General features: G+C 52.7%; 1 protein-coding gene and 1 long non-coding RNA gene across 3 annotated transcripts in view; one reads left to right on the top strand and one right to left on the bottom strand.

The window, feature by feature from the left end:
* Window positions 1-659: 659 nt before the first annotated feature.
* Window positions 660-3,867, bottom strand: POU3F4 (POU class 3 homeobox 4). The gene has a single exon (XM_071569208.1). It carries the CDS (start codon window positions 3,849-3,851, stop codon window positions 2,727-2,729), a length of 1,125 nt encoding a protein of 374 aa, XP_071425309.1. The 5' UTR covers window positions 3,852-3,867; the 3' UTR covers window positions 660-2,726.
* A 1,018-nt stretch (window positions 3,868-4,885) lies between these two features.
* The window catches only part of LOC139678542 (uncharacterized), an 83,394-nt gene continuing 61,757 nt past the window's right edge, over window positions 4,886-26,522 (top strand). For both annotated transcript variants that reach the window (XR_011699047.1, XR_011699048.1), the window contains exon 1: window positions 4,886-5,030. This is a non-coding gene — a long non-coding RNA (uncharacterized lncRNA). The remainder of the gene's footprint in view (window positions 5,031-26,522) is intronic.

Here is a 26,522-nt window from a genome sequence, read left to right as displayed (position 1 = left end):
GGGGGGGACCAGCCGGGGATGCGGGGGGGACGAGCCAGGGATGCGGGTGGGAATCAGCCAGGGATGAGGGTGGGGATCAGGGAGGATGCGGGGGGGACCAGCCAGGGATGAGGGTGGGGATCAGCCAGGGATGCTGGGGGGGACCAGCCAGGGATGCGGGTGGGGATCAGCCAGGATGAGGGTGGGAATCAGGGGGGATGCGGGGGGGACCAGCTAAGGATGCGGGCGGGGATCAGCCAGGGATGAGGGTGGGGATCAGGGGGGATGCGGGGGGGACCAGCCAAGGATGCGGGCGGGGATCAGCCGGGGATGCTCAGCCAGGGATGCTGGGGGGACCAGCCGGGGATGCTCAGGCAGGGATGCTGGGGAGGACCAGCCGGGGATGCGGGGAGAGATGCTGCGGGGGGAGATGGTGTGAGAGGAGATGCTGGGGTGGGGGGAGATGGTGCAGCGGCACCGACACCCATTCCCGAGGTGCCCAACCACCGCTCCGCCTGCACAAACACACATCTCTGTTTATGTACACACACGCCGCCCGGCCCCGCCACCCCCGCAAAAGCCGCCAAGACCTTTTTCCGCCCCAAAAGCCGCGTTTCCGCCCCAAAACTCGCCTTCCCCGCGGCAGGTGCCAGCGGCACGGCCGGGGTGAGCCCCCTCGCAGCCCCTGCCCCGGAGGGCACCGGGGATGCGGAGCCCCCTCCGAGGAGCCCCCGCACAAACCACGCACCCGGCGCTTTCCGTCTATTTTGTTTTTCTTTCGTAAAAATGTTTATTTAAACCTTTTTTTTTTTACTTTTTTTTTCTCCTTTTACAACAATAAAATATTGCGTCAATATAAACCCCTTGACTAAAACTGGTCGACAACCAAACGTTACAGCCACTCGTGTGTTTCGTTATTATTTTTATCCGACACCCATTTAGGTTTTTTTTTTGTTGTTTCTCTCTGAAACGTTTTTTTAATCTCTTTTTTTTTTAAACATAATGCGGAATTTATTGAAAATAAATAATTGTTGGCAACTGCAATAGGCAATTTTGGATAAAATAGTTGAAAAAAGCAACCTTTAATGAAAATAGCGTTTATTATACATCAGTTACTAAATGAATAAACTAAATGATCTTTCTTTAAATTAATAACTTCCAAAAAACGTTTAATATACAAAACTGTACAGTTATAAAGTTGGCAGAAATAGGCAGGTCTTCAGTGTCGTTATTTTTTTTTTCTCTTTTTCTTTCTTTTTTTTTTCCTTAATTTTTTTTAATTTTTTTTAGCGCTTACTGAAAAATACTTGAAAAATATAAATGTGGAAAGGAAAAAATCATCTGGAGGGCGGGGAGGGAGCGGGGCTGTGCGGGGTCCCGGGTGCGGGGGGGTCCCGGGTGCGGGGGGAGCCCGGCCCTGCCCGGCGGCCCCGGGGGGTGCGGGAACACCCCCCCACCCACCCACCCCCCAAACCCCGCTCCGTGGGTGGGTGCGTGGGCGCTGCACCCCCGACCTTGTGCCCCCCAAGGGGCGAGCAGAGGGGGCGGTTACAGCTCTGCCCTTCCCTGTGCCCCCCAAACGGGTCTGCCTTTAGCATTTCACTGACTTTTTGTTTTGTTGGTTTGGTTTTGGTTTTTTTTCTCCCTGGTCGTTTTGTCGGTGATTATATTTCCTCCCCCCCTCCCTATAAAAGCTTTTCCACAAATCCAGCATCTCCCTGTGACGCGGAAAGCAGCTCAGCATGAACCAAATGCGGGCGTTTTCTGTCCCCTTCCCTCCCCCCGAAATTCATGAGACGCCTCATTCCTCTTCACTATCGAAACAAAATACAGAGAAACCGATTTCCGAAGCCAAAGCGCAGAAGGATAAAGGTGTTTTACTACAGACCTCTCAGTCTGGCGCTGATCAAAAAGCCCAACTCATCTTCGGAAAGAAAAAAAAAAAGCCTGGCAAATGCCACGGGTTTGGTTGTGATGCTTAATTTCGGGTAAATCTCTTAGAAATAATAATTATATATATATAATTTTTTTTTCCTTGGGAGAAGGAAGGGGGGCAGGTCAGGATTGCGACCCGACCGTTTGACGGTGTTGGGAAGTTGTTGGAAAAGGAAGAAAAAAGCTGCAAGGAATGAGGCTGCTGTTGCCAGCGGTGCGGGGGCTCCGCGGAGGGTCCCCCGTGTCGTCGGGGGCGCGGAGGGGCCGCGGCCGCCCTGCCCGGCCCCTCTGACACCGCCGGGGGCGGCTCCGACTGCTCAATTCGATACAAATTAGGTCACAAATATTGTGTACAGTTTGTAGTAAAACACCTCAGACATTTAAAAACGCTATATAAGTCTTTAAAAATGCAAAACTAGTCTATTGTAAAACAGATTCACCTGAAATACAGCTGATATAACCAAGGCGCTGGAAGGTTATTCATAGGCACACATCTGTCTTTCCTTTTCTGTCGGGTTTTTCGTTCTTTTTTATTATTATTATTTTTCCCGTGGGTTTTCCTTTTTTTTTTTGTTTTCCTTTTTTTTATTTTCCCTTTTATTCGAGTTTTGTTTTGCAGATGTTTGTTGGTCTTTTTTTTTTTTCCTTCGTCCAAGCGGAGCCCGAAAAACAAACCTTGTTTGCGAGTAAACACCGTGTGTGACCAGCGGGAAGGTCGGAGAGAGGAAAAAAAAATATTGCCGAGGCGGCGTTGGGCGCGGGGCCGTCGCCGCGTGTCCCGAGTCCGTGAGTCCGAGCCCCGAGGGCGGCGGTCAGAGCTCGTGGCAGCCCGTGTCCGTTTTCACGCCGTGCGAATACACGTCGTGGGGCGGCTGCTCGCCCGGAGGGGTCATTCGCTTCTCCTTCTGCCGCCGGTTGCAGAACCAGACCCGCACCACCTCCTTCTCCAGCTGCAGGCTGTCCGCCAGCGACGAGATCTCCTGGGCTGCCGGCTTGGGGCACTTGAGGAAGTGCGTCTCCAGCACGCCCTTGACACTCACCTCGATGGAGGTCCTCTTCTTCCTCTTCCTCCCCTGCGCCGCGATCTTGTCGATGCTCGTGGGGCTGCCCGTGGACGAGTCGGCCTCCTCCAGCCACTTGTTCAGCAGCGGCTTCAGCTTGCACATGTTCTTGAAGCTGAGCTGCAGGGCCTCGAAGCGGCAGATGGTGGTCTGCGAGAACACGTTCCCGTACAGGGTGCCCAGCGCCAGCCCCACGTCGGCCTGGGTGAAGCCCAGCTTGATGCGGCGCTGCTTGAACTGCTTGGCGAACTGCTCCAGCTCGTCCGAGGTCGGCGTCTCCTCGTCCGAGTGGTCCTGGCAGTGGTGGCCGCCCAGCTCGCCGTGCTCGCCACCGCCGTCCCCGCGCAGCCCCGGGTGCAAGCCCTGTCCGGCGGCGCTGGCGGCGGGCGGCGGGGTGAGCCCTCCGTGCTCCAGCATCCCGCCCACCGCGAACCCGCCCTGCGAGTACACGCCGAGGGGCTGCCCGGCGGCGGCGGCGGCGGCGGCGGCGGCGGGAGGGGCGGCCAGCGGGGCGCTGTGCGCGGGGCTGGCGCCCCAGGCGCTGGGGTGGTTGGCGTGGGGCGAGTGGTGCGAGACGTGGGGCGAGCGGTGGTGGATGATGGCGCCCAGCTGCAGGTCCTCGCGGCCCGGCTTCACGTCGGGCTGCTCCAGCGGGCCGCCCGCCAGCGCCGCGGGCCAGGGCGCGCCGTCGCTCAGGCTGGTCACCCAGTGGTGCCCCAGCGGGTGCCCATTGCCCGGCACGCCCTGCAGGTACTCGCTCTGCAGCAGCTTCTGCGGGCTGCGGAACGGGCTGCCCTGCTGCATGCCCGCGCCCTCGGCGTGGGCGAGCGCGCCGGCGCCCAGCAGGCCGTAGGGGTTGGAGGCGGCTGTGGCCATGGCCGCGCCGCGCCGCGCGAGTTATACCGAGCGCCGCCGCCGCGCAGCCTTTGACATGCACCGGCACGGCGGGGCCGCCGCGCCGCGCCAGACTGACGGACAGCGCGGCCAATCGCGCCGCGGCACGGCCCGAGCGGGCCAATGGGAGCGCCGCGGGGGCGGGGCGAGGCGGGCCGGGGCGGGGCCGCGGCGGGGCAGGAAGTGAATCACTCCGCCGGCACCGGGGGCGGGCGCGGGGCGGCCCCGCCGCGTTAACCCGCTCGGCGCCGGGCCCGGCCGGGCACGGCTTAAAGGGGGCTCGGGCAGGGGCACGGCTTAAAGGGGGCTCGGGGAGGGGCACGGCGTAAACGGGGCTCGAGCAGGGCACGGCTTAACCGGGCAGCGGGGAGGGGGCACGGCTTAAACGGGGCTCGAGGAGGGGCACGGCTTAACCGGGCAGCGATTAGCGCCGGCAGAGGTTAAACGGCGGTGCCGCTCCGGGACCACCCCGGTGCTGCCCCCGGTGCTGCCCCCGCCGCTCCCCGGGCCGGGCCCGCTCCGCTCCCCCCGCGGTGCCGCTGCCCCGGGCCCGCCCGCACCTCTCGGGCTATGTCGGCACAGAAAACTCAGAAAGGCCCAAAATAATAAAAATCAGTCCAAAAAGGAGCTCCCCGGGCCTCGCCGTCGGTGCATCCCGGCGGGGGCTCCGCAAAGCGCGGCGGGCGGGCTGCGGGGCAACACGGGGGAAAAGGGCGAAAAAACACAGAAAAAGGGCAACTAACGCGGGGAAAAGCGGGTGCGGTGCCCAGGCCCCCCCGGGGGCACGGCGGGGGCAGCCCCGCACAGCCCCGCACAGCCCCCCGGCCCAGCGGGCACGACCCCGCACGGCCCCGGCACCCCCGACCCGCGCCCGAGTTCCGAAATGACCTTTCCCCGCATCGCTTCGGAGGTAACCGAGCTGCGTAATTATATTTGCACTTCCAGAAGACTGCATCAGAGTCCCCTTATTGGTTTGAAATTCCATTAAATATATTGCAAGAGCTCCTAGGTTAAGCTTGATTTAAATTTGCATACATTTTCATATATTTAGCAGAAATAAAAGAAGGCTTGCAGCTACCAGAAAGTCATTAAGGCATTAGTTTCTCTGAGAAGACAGATCTGAAGAAAATTCAAGAAAATGAAAAAATAGATCTAAATAAGGTGAGCGCTCCTCCGGTTCCTTCCGAGCCGGGTCCCATCGCTTCGCTCATTATAATAATAATAATCACAATAATTTCTCGCCGGGGCAGCGTGTGAGAGGGGTAAAGGCAGGGCTGGGTGGTGAAGGAGCAGGGCGGGCTGCGTGGCTGGAGACAGATCGCGATATATCGCGGAGGCTGCGGATCCCCGGCGGGCCTCGCTGCGCTGCGCACCCGCGGGGGTGCGGGAGGGGGGGCCGGCCTGGAAAAGACGTATAAAAATAAGGCAAAGTAAATAAAAAATGAAGTTTGCGGGTGGAGCGGCGGCGGTGGGGAGGGGTGCGCGCTGAGGGGGCTGTTGGGGGGTCGGGAGATGGGAATGTCCCCGTCGGAGCCCGTTCCTGGCGCGGGGTTTGCGGGCGGTGCGGGGCGCGCAGCTCCGCGGCCGGGCCCGGCGGAGCGCAGGGAGGGCAGGGAAAGAGTTAGAGCAGCAGCCTCTTCCTTGATGGATTTTTTTTTTTAGCCTTTTCATTTTTCCCCTTTTTTTTTCCTTTCTTTGCGTTTTTTTTATTTCCCCCCTCCCTCTCCGCCTTCACGAGCTCCTCGAAATAAACATCATCGGAGCCCGCGGGAAGAAAGGAAAAAAAAAAAAAGAAAAAACCCACCAACCAAAAAATAAACCAAAAAATAAACCAAACCCCAACAAGATCAAATCCGCACTGTATAAAAACGTAACTAAATTATTTAAAATTAATTTGCACTTTAACTTTCGAAACAATTTTTCAAATCCCATCGCCCGTGAAAATAGATGTTCAGATCCGCCGTTTAATTAAGGCAGAGTCTCTAGCAGGGAAATAAACCCCCGAACGTCCCATTTTAATCTTTGCTGCAAATGTAGCTAAGGCAGAGCCCGGCTCGGCTCCTGCCGAGGCGGCTCTCACCTCGCCTAGAGCAGACTAGCGTGGATTTTATAGTGTTTTTATCTGCATATAGTTAAATCTTCTTGCTGTTCTAACTAATCTGCTGGAGAGGGTTTCTTTAGCTCTTTCCTGTCAGTCTAACTTCCCAAGTGTAACAGATGCCGCTCTCAAGCGGTCCTTTCTGCTGCTTTTCTTTATTCAGCCTCGCATATTTCTCCCCATGATCTGGGTTTCCATAGAGAGAGGAATAAAAGGGGGACCATGGCCACAAATCCCCTGCCCCATGCAGAATAAAAGAGCCTTATTCAATAGCCGACCCCGTCTGGACATGGGAGAAAAATAAGTACATGCAAAGCTACTGTTGCAAGAATTTGTAACTTATTTTTCATAGACCGAAATCCATTAAAGTTTTTTTTTATTAAAAAAATATTTTAAAAGTTTTTGGGTTCGTATTGTGCGCTCCAGCCTTTTGGCTCTGTGTGCCCTCGCCCGGGCGAGCCCCGCGTTTGCCCAGCAAATAACTCGCTTTAATATCTATTTTTTCTGCTAAATCTTTGGCGTGAAAAAGCCGCACAATAGCGGGAGGCAGCCCCGTCCTGGGGCAGCGCGAAGTCTCTGCAGAGAACCCCCCGCTTTGAAGTGCAGGAATTGTGTGCAGTCCCCCTGGCACAGGCGGGAGCGGCGCTTTCTGGGGTCACCCGGGTGCGTGGCGTCCCCTCGGTGTCCCCCACGCGCGGGGCAGGGCGGGCTGTCCCCGCACCAACCCCGCACGTTCCCCTTTAAGAGCTCCAACCCTGCGCGGGGTGCGGTGTGTTTGTGTTCCCGCAGGAAGGGACCTGGCAGAGAGCGAGCCCAGGAGCGCGTTTATTATCGTGACAGAGCTGATTTTATTATATTTAAGAGATTTATTTTTTTTTCCTCATTGTTCATCCGCGGGAGGGGAAGGAGGGAAAAAAAAAGGTCTAAAAGGGGTTCGTTTTGATTGTGTTTAATACAGCATGAAGCTCGGAGCGGTAAGCTGTGCCTCGGTGTCGTGACCTCTATATTGAAAACTTCACCTTCAACACAAGTTCACTTTAGAGACAGGACGAGTTAGATTGCGCTTGGTGGGAACAAGTGCAAATTTAAAAACAGAGTCAATCATAACGGGGGTGGGGGCTGGGAAAGGGCAATTTAACCGTTTCTGGAGCCAGGAGTTAAGGTTTGCATTGTGTACATCCAGGCGCTGAAGCCCAGCCACCCATCAGGGCTGGGAAAGCGGCTCCTGGAGCTCCGGAGAGGCTTTGGGAACACCTAACCTGTGTGGGGAAGCTTAGGAAGTAAAAAGGAATTTGCAGAGTATTAGCAGAAATTAGCCAATACCGACACAAGCTCAATTAGTTCCTTTTTTTTTTTTTTTTTGGTCTCTGTTGGCTGCTCTTGAACGTGAGTAAATGCTGTGCAGGGAAAGAGGAGGGAGAGAGCCACACTGCCATCTCAGAGCCGCAGCCAGGAGATGGACTGACAGATTGCAAATTAAACTAGTCCTAATGTAAGAATGAATGCAGCCCCCCCCAAATCTCTCCCAGCACCAGCCCGGCTGCAACGAGCCCGGCACGGAGGGAGCGTGGCTGCGGCTGGGCTGGTCCAGGGAGGGACAATAAAGCCAGTCCCGGGCAGAAAAAATCACAAGGTAAATAGTATTTGTATTCTAACTGCTGCGGTTTCCGAGGCGTTTGGGGAGACTTCTCGCTCCTCTGCTCGAATCGCTTGTTATTGTTATTATTATTGATATTTTTTTCCACGTTGTTGATGTTCGAAAAAATGTACTTGCTGCGGGAAAAAAAATGTCGTTCGTTCGTGCACTCCCCCGTCATGTGGAGGTCACTGTTATTTTGGAGCTGGGTCGGTTTTAGCAGGTCTCGTCTCGAACATTTGGTTGATGGAGCAAAAAACCATAAATATTCCGGGATGTCTCTGCAAAGTGCACATTTTCGCTGTGGGACCGGTCTCGCCGTTTATTAAATCCACGAAGTGAAACGTCGGGTGTTGTTGTGTTTCTGGAGCAATCCGGGTGGGCAGAGGGGGCTGCGGCCCCGGCCCCTCCTCGGGCGGTGCGTGGCGGCTCCCGAGGTCACGGCAGGAGTTCCCAGCCCCGCACAACAACAATGCGGGTCCCTTCCCTTTTACGTAGGCACCTTCCTCACCGTGCCATTCAAACAGGCGTGATGACAAGAATGCGTTTGTTTCATCCTGGACAGAAATCCCGTGTTTTTCTGGGTTTATTTTGTTTTGGGTTGTTTTGTTTTCTCCGTGAAGGTTCTCCCAGCAAACGGGGGGATGCGGTTAAGGATGGGCACCCTCACCCCTGGGCACGGGGAAGGGCACCCAGCTCCTGCCACACCAGAGGCCATCCTGCCTGAGCTTTAGAAATAATCCACAGACAATTCCCGAACGGACAGATTTCTGCTCAGACATATTTAAAGGAAAACGGGTTGGATTTGAACAGCACTAACTGGCTCGCTAGTTAACCTCTGTTGACTAATGAGACACTGAAGACAAATCGCTCTGTTCCTTGGATAGCAAACACCTGCGTTGCTGTTTGGTAGCTTCTCGAGCAATTTCCATGTGGGGTTTGGGTTTATGTGTTGTGGGTTTTTTTCTTTTATTTATTTTTTTTCAGCTATACGTTTTTCCAGCTGTAGCACTCAGCGTGCGAAGCATCCAGCGATGCTCCTGATCCCGCAGAGGGATAGAAACGCCTCCTGCATTTTGAAGCGCCTCGTCATTCCTACATTTACGTTTAGAAATACGTAGATGCTGCTGCTAATTCTTGTTTTCTCACAGACCTTCGTGTGTTTACGGCTCGGTGGAAAGTTTCCTCCCTTCTCCCTTCCGATCGCGCCGACAAAAGCTGTTATAAAAATGAACTTTCAGGCCGCGCTGCGTTTCTAAAAGATGTTTTCTTCGAGAATCGCGCTTGGGCAGTGCAGGATGGTGATGGGGGTCGTGAGGCAGGTTGGGTGTGAGCGGTTCCCTGGCACCTCCTGGCACCTTTTGTCTCCCCGCCCGGCCCAGGAGAATCCCGGTGAAAGCCTCTGGGGGCTGCCCATCCCTTTCCCTGCGTGCCCTGCCCGTGGCTGGGGGTCCCGGGCACGGCGGGGGCTGCAGGGCAGCGGGGAGAAGTTCACGGGGAGGCGGGCGGGCAATAAATCACCGCGGGCCCCGGAGCACCGCACACGGCAGAGGCTCCATCAAAGCGGGGCAGACAGCCCTCGGCTGCGAGAAATAAATGGGAATAAATCAAAGAGGGGGTGCCCGGGGCAGGAGGGGCCCGAGCCGGCCCCGCTCCGCCCGAGAGCGCCGGAGCAGAGCCGGGGAAAGGCACTCTGCAAACTTTTAATGAAATCACCGCTGCTATCGATTTTTGTGGGGTTTTTTTGCCGTACTTCAGACATTGGAAAATGTCCCTCTGGGAATGGGGAAGGGAGCAGAAGGCAGCGGTGCAACGCGAGCTGTATTGCACAGGGAGTTATTTCATATTTTCCAGAATAACGGGCGTCTCTGAGAGTCCTCCAGAGAGCAAAAGGACTCCGGGGGGCTTGAGCCAGCCTGTAAAGCTGGGGGTTTAGCCATGCAGGTATCCGTTTGCAGGCCCCTCGTGGACCTCTGGGGGACCGTGGCGGGCTGTTATCCCCGCGATCCCTGATGGAGAACCCCGGCAGAGCCGGCTCCCCCTCGGACAAAAGTGCCACATCCAAGTAGTTCCTATTTGCCCCTTCTCCAAACTCTTTAGAAATTACTAGTAGCGAATAAGTAAATTGCAAGTAAACCTAGTGAATTAGGATGATTCTCTATCAGTTTAATTTATGTTTTATAGTTAGTTTAGCCTTCTGATTTGATTGCCTTAGTAATGTGAATTGCCTACAGCTGCTGATGATACAGCTTTAATTCTGTTTTAAAGGTCATGTAAACATGTGCCTGTAGCATAAGGAATGCAAATTCAATTCCCTTTTAATGCTTCCTCACATTCACTTCACAGCCTTCACCTCGAAAATTAGCAGGATTTAATAGGGAACCGTGTGACTGTTGTGATCCATTAAAAGCCCCTCTCGCCCCCAGGCGTGGCTCTCCCGGGCCACTCCACGCCCGGGACATGGACATGGATGCGCTTCCCACGCCCATTTGGGGGGAAATCGAGGCATTTTGCGCCCCGGGATGGACTCCTCGCCTTCCTCAGGGAACTTTAGCTGCAGGTAACTGTGTCAAGGCTGGATAACCGGGTGGCATCACGAGCTGCCCTCGAAGCAGCGATGCATCACCCCGCTGTACACATACCCGTAAGGCTGTAGTAGAGCTGCGTGTTCCCTCACGTCACGGGGCAAGACGATGCTGGGAACGAGAAAAATGGATAAAAACACCTGTTTTTGGCCGAGGTGGGCTCTCCGCGATGCCAAGGTGGTAAATGCGAGACGCCTGCGCCCTGAAGACAGGCATTTTCGAATTAATTTTTAAACACAGCCAGCCCTGAGTTCGTCAATGATTGCTTCACTCTTCTGTAGGAAAAAAAAATAGAAAAAAAAGAAATGAAAAGAAAAGGAGAGCGAAAAAATTATTATACCACTTTGTTCCCTCTGTTTCAAAGGGTTTTAGTGAAGTTGCTGGGAAGTTTCGCCTTTGAACGGGCGGGCTCTAACGAGCGGGGAAGAGCGTCAAAAAAAGCCACTCTGGAGCCGCTTTGAAAAGGGAACGATGTGTCACTGCAAAGCCAAAGGGGGCGAGAGGAGATTTCTCGGCCCCTCCAGGCTCCGGGAACCGGCCGGTGCCCCGGGGGGACAGGGGGGACAGGGGGGACAGGGGGGACCGGCCCCGCCGCCCCTGCGGGCTCCTGCGCTGTGACGGCGGTGTCGCAAGAGGTACCCCCACCCCTCCTGTGGTGATGGGGGTGTTTCCCTGCGCTCAGGGGGTGTTTGAGTGACCCCCCCAACCCTTCCCGTGGTGATGGGGGTGTTTCCCTGCGCTCAGGGGGTGTTTGAGTGACCCCCCAACCCTTCCCGTGGTGATGGGGGTGTTTCCTTGCACTCAGGGGGTGTTTGAGTGACCCCCCCAACCCTTCCCGTGGTGATGGGGGTGTTTCCCTGCACTCAGGGGGTGTTTGAGTGACCCCCCAACCCTTCCCGTGGTGATGGGGGTGTTTCCCTGCGCTCAGGGGGTGTCTGTGTGATCCCCCCCAACCCTTCCCGTCCGCCCACGGGGTGCGGGCAGAATCCTCCCCCTCGGTTTCATCCCCAGCACCCCTGCCATCCTCTCATCTTCATTCCCAGCACTCCTGCCATCCCCTCATCATCATCCCCAGCACTCCTGTCTTTCCCCCGGGTTCATCCCCACCTCCCCTGCCTCCCCATCAGCATTCCCTCACCTTCATCCTCAACCCTCCTGCCTCCCCACCAGCATCCCTCCCATCACTCCTGTGTCCCCACCAGCATTTGCCCCCATCTTCATCCCCATCACTCCTGCCTCCCCAACTTTCCTCCTCACCCCCTCTGCCTCCCCCATCTTCATCCTCACCCCCTCTGCCTCCCCAACTTTCCTCCTCACCCCCTCTGCCTCCCCCATCTTCATCCTCACCCCCTCTGCGTCCCCCATCTTCCTCCTCACCCCCTCTGCCTCCTCCATCTTCATCCTCATCCCCTCTGCCTCCTCCATCTTCATCCTCACCCCCTCTGCCTCCCCCACCTTCATCCTCACCCCCTCTGCCTCCCCCATCTTCATCCTTACCCCCTCTGCCTCCCCCATCTTCATCCCCACCGCTCTGCCCCCCACCCCTGCCTGTGCCAGGGCCCCCTGGGCCACCCCATTCCCCCCTTGCTGTGCAAATGGGTCACTCGCCCTCGGGTGCCCCCCGGGGCCCAAAGGAGCCAGGGGTGCTGAAGGCACCTGCCCCCCTTTCCATGCAGGGAGGAATCCACGCTGTGCTCGTGTCTCTCCTTCACAGAAATTAGGGTTTTTTTCACAAAATCTGAATCCTTGTAGTAACAGCTCATTGGTGATTCTGCTAATGTTGCACACCTCATTAAATAGCCCCAAACACAAGGAGGTTTAAATGACTTTATTGAATTAAAAATAGCATAGGAAATCACCTATGGTACTTTCATCAAATAATTACTGTAAACTCTATACATACAGCCAGAGATTCCCTTTAACAAATCTATTCATAAAACACGGGGGGGTTTGTTTAATGGCTGAAATAACTTAGAGCAGCACAACTGGCTGGAAACACCGAGCCACACTCGTGCACTTCCTAATGTGTTCCTGTGTGTTTCCCTGAGTGTTTTTCTTCCTTATCTTTTTTATATCTGAAGTTCTATTCCCCTCCTCTACTCCATGTATTTGATCATTTTTTCAAGTCCCTTGGCTGAACCAATCTCTTTTCATGCAGAGGATAAAAAGAGAAAAACTTCAAAGTAGGTTCAGGTAATTAACAGCTGAGGGGAATATAATCTAAACCATAGGCCCTGCTTTGCACCCAGGTCTGCTTTCAGAGCCAGCCGGCAAGGGAGTGCCTATTCCCCATAGCATCCAAATCTGCTTCCTCTGAACAGCTTTGCCAGGCCTCCAGTTATCACATCTGCATTTCAAACACCATGTCTCTGGCATTAATTATTAATTAGCCTACAGTCACCCCAGAGGATTTAAGTTCCAGCCTGCACATACTTATTCATTGACCTCTATCTTAGTTTTTGTTGGAAAAAACCCACTAGAATGCTTAATAATTTCCTTTCTCTCAGACCCTCTGTTCTAGTTTCATGGCAGGGAAACAGTATATTTTGAGATGGAAAATCACAGGGTTGTCTCCAAATTTGTTTAGAGCAAAACGTTATGTCAAGAGTTTGAACAAACCAGTTCAAAAGATTTCCAGGGAGTTTTGTGTAAGTGTTTTTACCTTTGACAAATGAATTTATGGATTTCCCAGCACTGAGAGATGGTGGATGCAAACACGAGGCGGTTTGGTGCTGGCTGGAGCAGAGCTCTGTGTGCACTTTAAAATTACAAACTGGATTTAATTACTGGGTAGCACATTTGGAGGATCCAACTCAGGCAAATGTTTGTTTGAAAGCTCTGGGGTTGCACTGCCAGTGACTCGAGGAAGAATGAAAATAAAAATGCTCTTGCAGGGCACGTCAGTGCTTGGGCATGAAATGTGTGCTCCATCCTCAGGAACAGGGAACTGCAGAGGTTGTTTTGTGTCAGTCCCAGGGTAGTCTGGAAGAGGCTCCTTAGCCATAAGTGCACATCTTACTATTGCTTTCTGAGCCCTTGTGTACCTTGAGACTAATGTTCCAGTAGCAAAAAAATCAGAGCAATCATGTAGAAACTGGTTGATCTGAGTGTCTTTTTCTCATTGCTCCATGAAATTCCAAGTGTTTGTTGGAGCTGGGATGAGCTGTGTGCTGGATGCTGCCTTTTGTTCTTGGATTCTGATGCTCTGCTGTCCCACCCTCCTGACCGAGTCCTTTTCAATGCAATCACCCCCAGACAAACTTCCTTAAATATTGCCAGGGCTTCTCTTTTTTATTTTTGGTGGTGCTACCTCAAATAATCCTTCAAACATGAAATATTCCTCCACTTTGTTTCCCAGGGAAGTATTTAGTCTGTAATCACCAGGTCAGACTGGTTAACTTCTGGGCCAGCCTAGAATTGATTTTTGAAAGCGTTTAATCTCCGCCTAAGACTCTTTGAATTTCAGTTTAGTGGGGGATATGGAGGAGAGCTCTGATGCACAGACACACACAGGCAAACTGCTGGGCTGTCTGGGGAAACCAAACTGCATTTTTCCAAAATTGCAGCTCAAGCAACCCTTTCTGGAACCACAAGCCTGGTGTGCCTGTGCTGCAGCAAAGGAGCACCTGAAAATAGATGTAGGGATGGTGCTGTTGGTTTCCATGAGGGATCTCTCTCCTCAGCCTCCCTGAGAGTTTGGAGGAGTTGGCTTTTTGCTGCTCTTTTATTATTTTCATCTTTTGTGAGCAGATCTGAGGCGCATTCAGCATTCTGTAATAACTATTTTTGTCTCTGCTTCAAATATTTAGAATAATTCTAACATGTAATTTAAACAGCAAAAAGTGCCTCTATTTCACAAGGAAAAGAAGAACAGAAACATTTCAAATTTAATTTCCAGGAAGGTGATTCCCATTTATAAACCAACAGATTGTATCTTGATGCTGAAGAGGGAAACACATCTAGATTATTTTAATAAGACATCCAGGGCCTTTTAATCACTTCTACATGATACTAATACCAGTAATAACAGTGATAATGGAAAAAAACCCTGGTGTGAAACCAGGGCTGGAATCTGTTCTTGGTAAATGTCAGAATGTTTCTGAAATTAAAACTGAGCTGCTAATGTAGCTCTGTACTGCAGGAATGTTAAAGAGGAATAAGGAGGAAATTTCTTCCACAGCAGAGTGAGATGTTGTTTTAGAAAACAAACCACGTGGCAGCTCCATGTGCAGGGATGGATCTGATGGGTCTGGGCTGCTCTGAAGGGATGGTGGGCCAAGGGCTGGGCCCTTGCTGGGCTGAGCCCTCTGCTGGGGCTCCTCATTTCCCCTGTCATTTACATTTATTGCCACTTATTAACCAGGTTCTTGGGATGGAGATTCCATGCCCCAAGACTGGAAAACTCTTTCCAGTGCTGTTAAGTTACAATTTTGTGTGGTTATGGTGGCAGGAGTGAGGAAAGCATGAAGGTACAGTGGGTTTGACATGTTGTGAAATATTTGTACTGCTCTTGTTAGGAGAGATGGATTCCTATAAGAAACCTATTTTATGGTTCATTTTAGATATGTTTGCATTTATAGTTTTCTGTTAAAACTTAAATATTTTACTCTGTTGGTAAGAACTAATCCTTGGCAAGTCTGGAAATGCTTTGACCCCTGTTCTTATTATACCCTTCACTTTTTTTTTTGTTTAAAATAACTCATGCAATAGTTTTCCAGCAGTGCCTGACATCACCAAGGACTGAGCTGTAACTGCAGCCTGTGCTTGGAATGTTTCACGTGAACATGTTTGGAATTCAGATTTGTAGCTGCAGATCACTTTTTCTGTAGAGAAGCCACATGGGTAATTCTGATTTTCAGTTACTTGAAGAGTGATTATAGTAAAAGACTGTTGATTCCTGGTGTGTTTGAAGTCCATGGGCAACCCTTGATGGAGCCTTGGATGTTGTGTTGAGGGAACCTTCCCCACCTGTGCACTTGTGGGTGGGGAAAAGCTCTTGTACAAGGAGTGGGTGAAGGTGGAGGTCTCTGTCGGTGTTCCTGGTAGATTAGGAAGGGAATGTGGGGCTGGACCTTCCACTGGCATCCCTGGGCATGCTGGCACTGGGCTCTGGGGAGCAGGGCTGGGCTGTGTGAGCAGAGCTGTGAGCCCAACCCAGAGGCTGGATGAGTGGAATCTGAATTATCTGCAGTGTCTGGACTCACCTCAGCCCCTCTGAGCTGCTTCTCCTCCCTGGTGGTGTCAGTGTGGGTGAACCCACCCTCGCTGTGTGGCAGGAGGAGCATTCCTGGGGTCAGGGGGTGAGGGCAGAGCTCAGCAGGGAGGGGCCAGCAGGTGCCCGTGGCACAGAAGGTGCCCCACACTGACTGTGTGGCAGCAGAGGTGACCTCAGTGTGGTGCCCACTGCCTGAGGGGTTTCTGTGAGGGCTCTGTGTGCACTGAGAGTGCCAGAGCCCACCTTGAACTCACCATTTCCATGGCATGACTGCTCCTAAGTTTTGCTTTTAGCCACCTCAGTCCTAAAACCCCCCAGGTGTGCCCCCCTCACCCCCCTCGCTGTGCCCAGCCTGGTGTTCCCTCTCCCGGTGTGAACCCAGGGCTGTTCTAACTCCTGCTGGAGCAGCACTGGGGGCTGCCCTGGCCCCTGGGCATCCCACAGCCCCCTGCTCCCTGCCAGAGCCTCCTGCAGGGCTTGGGGGGTGGTTCCTGCCAGGCAAGCCCTTGGCACAGCCGTGCACATCCTGCCCCTTGACCTGCCACCTCCTGCCCGGGGCTGCCACTGTGCCCGGAGCGTCACTGCCAGGGCAGAGGGACCACCCTCCACACCCTCCCCTGCCCAGGGGCTCCTTGGCAGTGCCTCTGGGTAAAGTTTTAAAGAGTTCCCCATCCTCCCCCTTTGCTTTCTTTTTCCCTATTTATTTTTTAGTTTCTTTTTCCCCCTCCACACATTAAATCACTGGGGCTCCACTGACTGCCCTTGTTGGGGGTTTAAGTTCATCGTGGAACGAGTTGATGGGACCAGGATGGAAATTGTCACAACTGTCACAATTTGGGGGACTTTTTATCAACTGGCAGCTCAGCCCACAGGCTGCAAATAACGTGATTTCTGCAATGAAACACTTCATCACCAAAATCATGGAATCTTAGAATGGTTTTGGGTTGAAAAGAACCTTAAAGTTCATCTTGTTCCACCTCCCCTGCCGTGGGAAGGGGGGGAAAATAAGAACAGCATATTCAAAACTTGTTTGTATATGCAATCCAAAGAATAAGGATGATATTTGGGAATTTTTTGCCCATTCTTGTTATTGCTGTAAGTTTTTAAATCATAAATTGGAGTGTTTGTGTGTGCCTTGTAACTGCTACCACCAAGTCACATGCAGCACTCACTGGTAATTGTGCTCATAATTATGGAGTTAATTGAATTTCTGTAACAGTTAAAATCCAGCATAAAAAGTCTCTCAAGATTCAATGTTTTAGTTAGGGAAGAACAGGCTCTTTTGGAATATTGGATAAAACCAAAGTGGTTCTCATACTCACATGAGATTAAGACTCACTAAATAACCTCCCCACATGAATCTTCTCCTTAAATGCTGTTCCAAACAAAATGTGGGATCACACAGAAGCCAGGAATGTTTGCAATGCCCTCCCAAGGAAAAGCAGTTTGTGCTGAGGCATTTGGGACCTGGAGAGACCCATTAGAGGAGCTGCAGCCTCTGCATCTGCCAGGCTTGTGAGGCACAGGAGTGCTGTGGAACTGCTCTGCTGCCAGATCAGCCCTGCTGTTAATGGTGGAATATGGCAACAACCTGCTAGGAAGTCAAATTTGGCTTTAGTCTTTGACTGTAAAGGAGTGGTATCTTTTCTTTCATTTTAATTTTAAATTTTTTTTCAGTGTTTTTGTGCCACTTGGGGCCAACTTCAGGCTGATTTACAGCTCACTTGTTCACAGGGGAGTCACAGGCTGTTATCCCATACAGAGTGGGGACCTGCTCTATATAATCAGCTGATTTGGTTTTGGAGAGAAAAGAATAAGGGCAAGAATTCCCAATATCTTTGATATTAAACCTGGACACCTCACCATGGGCAGGGTTGTCCTGAAAATGAGAAAGGAATGATAAAAATGTATTGAAGTCTCCTCTCCTCTCCTCTCCTCTCCTCTCCTCTCCTCTCCTCTCCTCTCCTCTCCTCTCCTCTCCTCTCCTCTCCTCTCCTCTCCTCTCCTCTCCTCTCCTCTCCTCTCCTCTCCTCTCCTCTCCTCTCCTCTCCTCTCCTCTCCTCTCCTCTCCTCTCCTCTCCTCTCCTCTCCTCTCCTCTCCTCTCCTCTCCTCTCCTCTCCTCTCCTCTCCTCTCCTCTCCTCTCCTCTCCTCTCCTCTCCTCTCCTCTCCTCTCCTCTCCTCTCCTCTCCTCTCCTCCCCTCCCCTCCCCTCCCCTCCCCTCCCCTCCCCTCCCCTCCCCTCCCCTCCCCTCCCCTCCCCTCCTCCTTTTTTCTCTTCTCTCACTAAGAAAAATCCTCCCTCCTGTTTTTTTCTTTCCTAGGAAAGAATTTTTTAAGTTTACTTATTGCAAGAACAGTGGCAGTTAAACATTTTTAGCAATGAAATAATACACATTTGGAAAAAAACCAGCATTAAATGTCAGCAAACATAGTAATGACCCAGCCCTGCAGGGAATGCAGCTTTAATACCCCTTTTCCACAGGACTGTGTGTGGAGTTTCATTATTTTCTAGTCAGGCTCACAGGAGACCGTTCCCTTTAATATCCTGTTTTTCCTACTGATGAGATTGGCCCGAGCGGGTAAAGTACAAAATATTGATAATTAGACCTCAGGTCCCTCATCTTTGGTAGGCAGAGTTTCCCCTCACTGCTTGTTTTGTTAAAAAGTTGCTTGTTTTCTTCGGTGGCTGGAATTTATTTGAAATATTATGGATGTGCTAAAATAGATGGGAAGTGCCCCTGAAAACCCCAAAGTGCCATGGCTGGGAAGTGCCCCTGAAGTGCCATGGCTGGGAAGTGTCTCTGAAGTGCCAGGTCTGGGAATTGTCCCTGAAGTAACAGGGCTGAGAAGTGTCTCTGAAGTGCCAGGACTGGGAAGTGCCTCTGAGGAGCCCCGAAGTCCCAGGACTGGGAAGTGCCCCCAAAGAGCCCCGACATACAGGGCTGGCTGTGCCACCCCCGAGGAGCCCCGAAGTGCCAGGGTTGGCTGTGCTGCCCCCGAGGAGCCCCGACGTGCAGGGGCTGGGAAGTGCCCCCGAAGTGCCGGGGTGGGAAGTGTTTCCAAAGTGCCAGGGATGGGAAGTGCCCCCGAAGAGCCCTGACATGCCAAGGCTGGGAAGTGCCCCTGGAGTGCCAGGGCTGGGGAGTGCCCTCGAGGAGCCCCGACGTGCAGGTCTGGCTGTGCTGCCCCCGATGTGCCAGGGCTGGCCGTGCTGCCCCCAATGTGCAGGGCTGGCTGTGGTGCCCTCGAGGAGCCCCGACGTACCAGAACTGGGAAGTGCGCCCGATGTGCCAGGGCTGGCCGTGCTGCCCCCGATGTGCCAGGTCTGGCTGTGGTGCCCTCGAGGAGCCCCGACGTACCAGAACTGGGAAGTGCGCCCGACGTGCCAGGGCTGGCCGTGCTGCCCCCGATGTGCAGGGCTGGCTGTGGTGCCCCCGAAGAGCCCCGACGTGCAGCCCGGCTGTGCCACCCCCCTGCCAGCCCCGTGCCCTCCCCAGCAGCCTCTCGGCAAGGCTGTTGCGCGGGGACTCCATTAATCCTCCATTTCCGAGATGCTATCGGCGGCACAGTTGGGTTTCCACAGAAATTAATTTGTCCTGACAACACGCCTAAAGATTGGAGTCCAGGGATCACTTGGCAAATTCCCTTTAAAGTGAGCACAATAATAAACAGAAAGCTGATAAGGGCAGCCAGGAGAGACCACCCAGAGGCCGAGCGGGGCGAGCGCTGGTCGGGGTGGAAGGGGCACAGTCCGGGGCTGGTTCTGCCCGCGGGGCTGGGGGTGGAAGGGGCACAGTCCGGGGCTGGTTCTGCCCCCGGGGCTGGGGGTGGAAGGGGCACAGTCCGGGGCTGATTCTGCCCGAGGCGCTGGGGGTGGAAGGGGCACAGTCCGGGGCTGGTTCTGCCCCCGGGGCTGAGGGTGGAAGGGGCACAGTCCGGGGCTGGTTCTGCCCGCGGGGCTGGGGGTGGAAGGTGCACGGTCCGGGGCTGGTTCTGCCCCCGGGGCTGGGGGTGGAAGGGGCACAGTCCGGGGCCTGGTTCTGCCCGCGGGGCTGGGGGTGGAAGGGGCACAGTCCGGGGCTGATTCTGCCCGCGGGGCTGGCGGTGGAAGGGGCACAGTCCGGGGCTGGTTCTGCCCCCGGGGCTGGGGGTGGAAGGGTCCCCGCGGGCAGAACCAGCCCCGGACGGTGCCCCTTCCACCCCCAGCCCTGGCAGCGCTGCCCTGAGCCAGCAAAACCCACCTGGGCATCTCCTTGCCACAACACAGCTCTACCTCCCACCGCTCTTATTTCATATTTATATGACATTCTACAGCCGTTTTCATGTCTGATTTGAAGCCTGCTCTGATTTTCTCAGTGTAAAAGAACCAAAGTTGAACAGTGGGCAAGGTACTGAATCCAGAAAGTTCAGCGTCTAAATGTATTTTCTTGGAGATTGTGGCAGTTTGGGGTTCAATAACCCGCTGTGTAATAATTCCTTTTAAGAACAGTAAAAAGCGTTTTAGGCAGAGTTATTGCCTGTTCGCTTGGGTTTATTTATCGTTGCCTTTGGTGGTTATTTAAATGCTGTTGTTTTGCCGAAGTTAAGGTAGGGAAATATATACTAATAGAGTAAGGGAGTAAACAAACATTTATCGGGTATTTTAGAGCTTGTCGAGACAAGAGCGTTTCAGCCTCTGATATTCATCAATACAGAATTTAGGGGTTGGATGATAATTAGGATTTGCGGTGTGTCAGTAAAGCTCTGCCAGCTGCATTGCTGAAAGAAGTGATCATAATACTAAGAATTAGGACTTAGAGTTTGGTGTTAGGTAAGAGATGTGTTGCATAACTTCTCACTGCTCAAGTCCACGGCATGGAATGATTTAGGGAACCAAGTCAAAAAAGGAGGGCAAGTTAAAAAGAGGTGTGAAAAATGGATTTTATTATTGAAAGGCACCTTGAAAGTAAAGGCTAATTGTGTTCTCGACGCCCCAAATCTGAAATAACAGGCAGAGGGGACTGTGTAACTCTGCTAAAAGGATGATCCTAAAGGATGTTCCAGCCTAAGCCGTTCTGTGATGCTCTAAGGCAAGGGGTGCACTTGACAGGTATGGCTGTACCTCAGCAGCACGAGCACCTTTGATCACTTGTAATAGTGCAGATGTTTCCCTGAAGACGAAAACTCAGCTCTTGATAACTCCAAAGTCAGTGATCCTTAAACACGATGCCTGCTCTGCAGACTTCCCCACCTCTGGAGATTCCGCCGGGCTGGGGATGAGCAGAGGTGGTGAAGCTGCAGGTGGGTGGTGCCCAGGGAGGGCAGGGCAGGTGGGTGGTGCCCAGGGAGGGCACAGGTGGGTGGTGCCCAGGGAGAGCAGGGGCAGGTTGGTGGTGCCCAGGGAGGGCACAGGTGGGTGGTGCCCAGGGAGGGCAGGGGCAGGCGGGTGGTGCCCAGGGAGGGCAGGGGCAGGCGGATGGTGCCCAGGGAGGGCAGGGGCAGGCGGGTGGTGCCCAAGGAGAGCAGGGGCAGGTGGGTAGTGTCCAGGGAGGGCAGGGCAGGTGGGTGGTGCCCAGGGAGGGCAGGGGCAGGCGGGTGGTGCCCAGGGAGGGCAGGGGCAGTGGGTAGTGCCCAGGGAGGGCAGGGGCAGGCGGGTGGTGCCAAGGGAGGGCAGGGCAGGCGGGTGGTGCCAAGGGAGGGCAGGGGCAGGTGGGTGGTGCCCAAGGAGGGAAGGGGCAGGCGGGTGGTGCCCAGGGAGGGGAGGGCAGGTGGTGCTCCAGGGCCATCCCCTCCATCCCTGCTCCAAGTGGGGTGGCAGGATGCCAGTGGCAGCCCAGCTACAGCCTTGGAATGCTGCTGCCCTTGGCATTTGTGGCACAGAGGGTTTCTATACAGAGAAGTTCTGTCTCATGTGCTTTTCCAGCACAGCTGATGCCAAACCCATCACTGACTTTGATAAGGGCAGCACCAGATTTGGTATTTAAGAGCTTAAGGAGGGGAGAGGTGGCACTGCCACCCCGCAGGAGGGGGCAGCCTGCACCCCTCCTCCCTGCTCCAAAATAAACCCCTCTGCCTTCAGGACTGACTTTCAATGAGTTTGTACACTCCAAATGAATCAATTACAGCCGTTGTGTTTTGGAGATGAGATTCAGGGGGAGCAGAGCAATTGGTGTTTGTCACACCCAGAGAACTCCCTTGTACCCAAATGCAGAGGATTTGGAAACAAGTGCTTGGGATGCTCTCGAGCTCCTCTTTGCAGAGCCTGATGCTGCAGCAAATTGACTTGCTGTGCCTCTCAGTTCTGCAAAGGAACAACCCAAAATACTCCCCTCCACTTTTCTACCCCAATCACTCTGCATTTCAGTGTACAGGCTGTTAGTTTTTTTGAATTTGGATCAAATCGGGCATTTTCCTCCCAGCAAATAGTTCTCTGGTGTGCTTTATACGTTTGATTCAAAGGCCTGTGTATTATTTGATGTTCTAAGGAGATAAACAATAAACTTTTGAATATGTTTTTTCCATTTGAATACAAGCCTAGGGATGCTTCACCCTGCATCCTAAAGCCTGATTTCCCCTGGGACTCATTATCATGCAGCTCACACGTTCAGTCACCTACACTGTTGAACTTACTATCAAATAACCTTCGAAATGTTACTAGTTATTACGTGTCAGAGGGCAGATTTATGATAAACTAACTTTGAAACAAAATAATGAATTCTCAGCGTTCTCTTTCCAGCAGCATTTCTGGTAATTTGGCCGGATTTAAATTTTAAAGCAGCGAGTTGCCTTTTTCTCTTATTCTGTCATATAAACCAGCTCCCTCCCCTCAGGAAATTTCTCCCTCCTTAAATATGGTTTATGATGATTTCAGCACTGCCTATAAAGAATAAAAATGAGAACATTTGGCTGGGAGCTACCAAACTGCCCACTGGAGTTCATTTGGGATTCAACTCTGAGAGCTTTCTAACTTGGTGGAAGTTAAATTAACTTAACCCTTAGCACAGTCCCCCCATGTCCAAACTCCAGCTGGGCAATGGGTGTCTGCAGACAGAAAGATTTGTGCCTTTTCCTGCTCCTGTTTTCAGGTTTGGAGTGATGGTCTTGCATTAGAGTGACAAAAATCAACAGTGGTGTCCTCTCAGAGAGCAGAAATGTGGTTTAGGGCAGAGCAGGCAGTTTTCCAAGAGGATATCCTGAATTTCAGCCCCTCAAATCCATATTTAGGGATCTAAAGAGTTGGCCAGTTTTGCAGAAGGCTGAGCATGACTTGGGGGGGTCTGGAGGCACTTGGGCTCTGCTCAGTGGCAGCTGGAGCGACCCTGAGTGTTAATGAGACTGTACCAGAGGGGGAAATGCAGGGAGGTAAATGCTGAATCCTCACCTTGGAGGTGACTGGAGTGGGAAACACCTGCAGGTGAAATCCAAAATCACACCGTGTCAAAGAAAGTCTGGCTCATTTGGAGAAAGTCTGACGGAGCTGCTCTTGGTCTCAGTGCAATTTTCTGGTTGTGTTTCAGAGGAGGGTCATGTCTGTAGGATTTCCATCTCCTGCCAGACAAAGGGTGGGCTTTGAGGTGGGTGTGGCAGAGCCTGACCCAGGTAGGACCACCATGCTCAGGGCCCTCCCCTCTCCTGCTCCCCTCGCTGTGACTGTAGCCCTCCAAGGGCGTCTCAGGCAGAGGTTCCACATCAGGCTCTCTATTAATATTTATGCAGCAGTTCAGGAGGTAATGCATTGTTAAAATACAAGTTGGAAATGCACCAAATTTAATCACTTTTAGCACTAGAAATTATCTGTTTCTACATCAGCTAGAAGGGGGACTATCATTACAATATTTTATATTTTTAACGAAGTTATTTGCCAGTTCTAACATGGCTTGGATTAAAGGGCAATAAATGATTTTCTGCAGTTAAAGTTTTTCAAAGGAATGCAAGATTTCTGTGTGAAATTCCATGTGAGGAGTTAAAAAATGCTGAAGTACATCCTGAGTCAGTAGGTCTGTGGATCAGCAGAGCCGTGTCAGCCCATCCCTGTCTGGCTGGAGGATCCTGCTGGACATGGAGACCAGTGGGATTTGCCCTCTGTTTCCATGCAATTCCTGCTGCCTAAACATAGCAGGAATATTTTGATCCCTGATATCACTCCATTTTTGCAGCTGTCTGCTCCCATCAGGTCAGCAACAGAAACTGTCAGAGCAACCTCTCCCTTCCAGAGGCTACCAAAGCCACAATTATTATTTAGAATTAACCTCCTAAGCAAGTGCTCCTTATTTCAACTGTTCAACCCCAAAAAGAATTGTTAGTTATTCTTATCTGAGGGCCTCCTACAGCCTTCCCTTGGTCAAATAAGGCTCCTTTTGTTTCCAATGGGAGAGGTTTTTTTTCTGAGACCAAGCTGAGCTTTCCTGCGAGTGAGATAAATCCAGTGCAAGGAAAACATTAATTAAAATGTATTAAAAAATAAAAAAAGAAGCTGTTGAAGAGGAACGTGGTGCTCAAATGGAGCACTTTTTTTTTCCAGGTCACTTGGCTGTGTGATGTCACTGCTGGCAGATTCGTTATCCTGACTCCACCACGCTCTGCTCCGAACGGGAACGTGACGGGAGATGATCAAAGGGAGAACGCTCAAGGCTCAGGACATGGAAAAACTGTTCTATTCTGGAAATCCTTCCAAAACTATAAACAGATTACATTAAAAATCTGTGTTACCCAACATGGTTGCTCATCCTCCCTTTTCAGAAGGAGCTCTTGAGAAGTTTGGGTAAACAGCCTTGAAGCCTTTCTGAAAATTCCTCTGGAATTTTAGGCAGGCCAAGCCTCCCTGAAAGGGAATATAACCCATTTCTGCTCTTGGGTGGCTGGTTTTAATCTTCCCACTTGAAAGTGCCAAAGCATATGGGTCAGATCACCCACTCCTGCTAATGGACACCCTTCCATGGGCCTGGGTGTCCAATTATGCCAGTTAAAGAGCCGACTGTTGCTGGGCTTTATTTCCTTATTTTTCTTGTCTTCCCGATCCCTGACCCTTTATCAAAGGAATGCCGTCTATAATATGATAATAGTATGAAATTCTGAGCTCTCTGTCTCACAATATATCCCAAAGAATTGTCAAGATGCTCACCTTTGGGGCAAAAGCAGCTGATGAGCAGCTTCAGCCTCGTGATTGTCTTTTCCTGGCAGAGACGTGGGTACCTCTCCTGGCACTGCTGGGGGGTGTTAACCCTTTGTGTGCTTGTGTGAAACAGCTGCTCTGGGGGGTGAGGGAGTGAATAAACTCACTGGTGAGTCTGCAGACTGACAGGAGGCCATTTTTCCTCATTTTAGCTGCATTTCAGTGCTCAGGAAAGCGGGAAAATGTGGAGTTTTGAAGGGTTCCATCCCCTGGTGCTCTCAGTCAGCACGAGGGTGGGATGAAGCTGCAGGGAGGAGTATTCAGGCAGTGGGACCCCTCAGGGATGGGAAGGGGCTGCCCAGGGCTAGAGGGAGGATTTAGATCTCTGAGCAGGCTTTGATGATGTATTTTGGTTTATGGGCTGAACAGAAATGTGTATTTTAAGGAGTCATTAGGGTTTGTGAGTTGGAATGTGCAGGGAGCAGGTTTGGGTAGGAAAGGTCCTGCAGACCCCTTGTACAGACACAGGTTTTCTTCAGGGGAAATGGCAGAGAAGTGTCTGTAGCAAGAACAGCCTTTGCCTCAGATGCTCTACAGTAAATAAGGGATGGAGTGGTCAGGAGCCTGATGATCTACCCCTCATTGCAGTGCTGGCTGAGAAAGTGGGAGAGGAAGAACAGAGAGGGAATATCTCACTGGAAAACATCAACTCCAGGTGTGTTTTTAGTCTGAATGAGTGTTGGTGCTGTTGGTAGGGCCACCCAAACGCTTGAGCAGAGCTGGGGCTCCTGGGGGGAAACAAAGAAAGGCACAGCAGGACAGAGGGGACTCAGAGCATGGCTCGGAACTGGGATGTGCTAAATGTTGTGAGAGAAACACCAGGGCAATTGCTGGGATGTGTTTTGGCACCCCCAGCTCCCTGTGCCCACCCTGCAGCTCCTCTCCTTGGGTGGCAGCAGCACCTGGTACCCTTTGGTTCTGCCCTTGCTCCAGCTCTTGTCATTTGGGGAAATGCTGCTCTTGGTCACAGGAATGGGAATCTGAAGCAGCCCCTGTGCCATTTCTCAGGGAATTCAATTTTCCCCCTTTGTGCAGCTGGAGTTGGGAGGGAGGAAAGCTCCTTTCCAAGGTGCCCCCATCCTGCCAGCCCCAGGTGACAGTGCCAGCCACACCTTTGGTCCCCTGTGGGGCTGTGGGAGCTGCTGTTGGGCTCTTTTCCCCCTCTCATCCAGCAGCCCTTCCCTTCCCAGCTCTCCCCCAGGAGCCAGGGATGCAGCCCCCAGTTTTCCCTGCCCCTCAGGGCTGTGGCTTCAGGGAAAGGGGCTGCCTGGCCATGGCAGAGTGTGGCTGGCTCTGGGATTTGTGTGAGCTCGAGTTTTCCATGGATTCACTCGGAAGTAAACCCAGCCTGGGGCTGCTCTAGACCCACCCAGGGCCCTGCTGCCAGCTGGGGCATTGCTGGAGTGTGCCAGGGCAGGGGCAAGGAGGGGATGGGGCTGGGCTCTTTTCCTGTGGTGGGTCCAGCCCTGGCAGTGCCCGGGCAGCACAGCCTGGTCAGCACAGGAACCCACTGGCTGTTCCATGGGCAGGAGCCACCGCCATGTCCTGCCCCCACCCGGCCCTGGGGCAGCCCTGACTGCCTAAAACCAGCCACTGTTTGGGGCTGTTGTTGGAAAACATCGTGTCTGGCTCTCCTTGGCTGCCCCTCAGCCCCACCCACCAGGGCTTTGTTGTGTGCCAGGGGACAAACCTGCAGCTCCAGCTTGTCCTGTACCCACCCATGGCTGATTTCAAGCCCTTCCTTCAAAATGCAGCAGGAGTGGCACATGGGCTGGTGCCCCAAATGCTTGTCTTGTTACAGGGAGGTGTTGACCTGCTCCTTTCATGTTCCAAGCCTGCGTCCAACCACTCTCTTAATTCAACCCACTTCCTTCTTATTAATGAAATTGTCCCTTTAGCCTTTTTCCTGAGCTGGCTTTTCAACCCCATCCTTAGAAACCCTCTGCTCAGTTCTCTCCTCTGCTCAC

This window comes from Pithys albifrons, chromosome 14, assembly GCF_047495875.1.
Source record: "Pithys albifrons albifrons isolate INPA30051 chromosome 14, PitAlb_v1, whole genome shotgun sequence".
Lineage (NCBI taxonomy): Eukaryota > Metazoa > Chordata > Aves > Passeriformes > Thamnophilidae > Pithys > Pithys albifrons.
Note: the sequence above shows the minus strand (reverse complement) of the source record. Positions and strands in the feature narration are given on the sequence as shown.

What these genes read in the sequence shown, in the direction of transcription:
- POU3F4 (XM_071569208.1), bottom strand. Translation starts at nt 3,851, where the DNA reads ATGGCCACAGCCGCCTCCAACCCCTACGGCCTGCTGGGCGCCGGCGCG.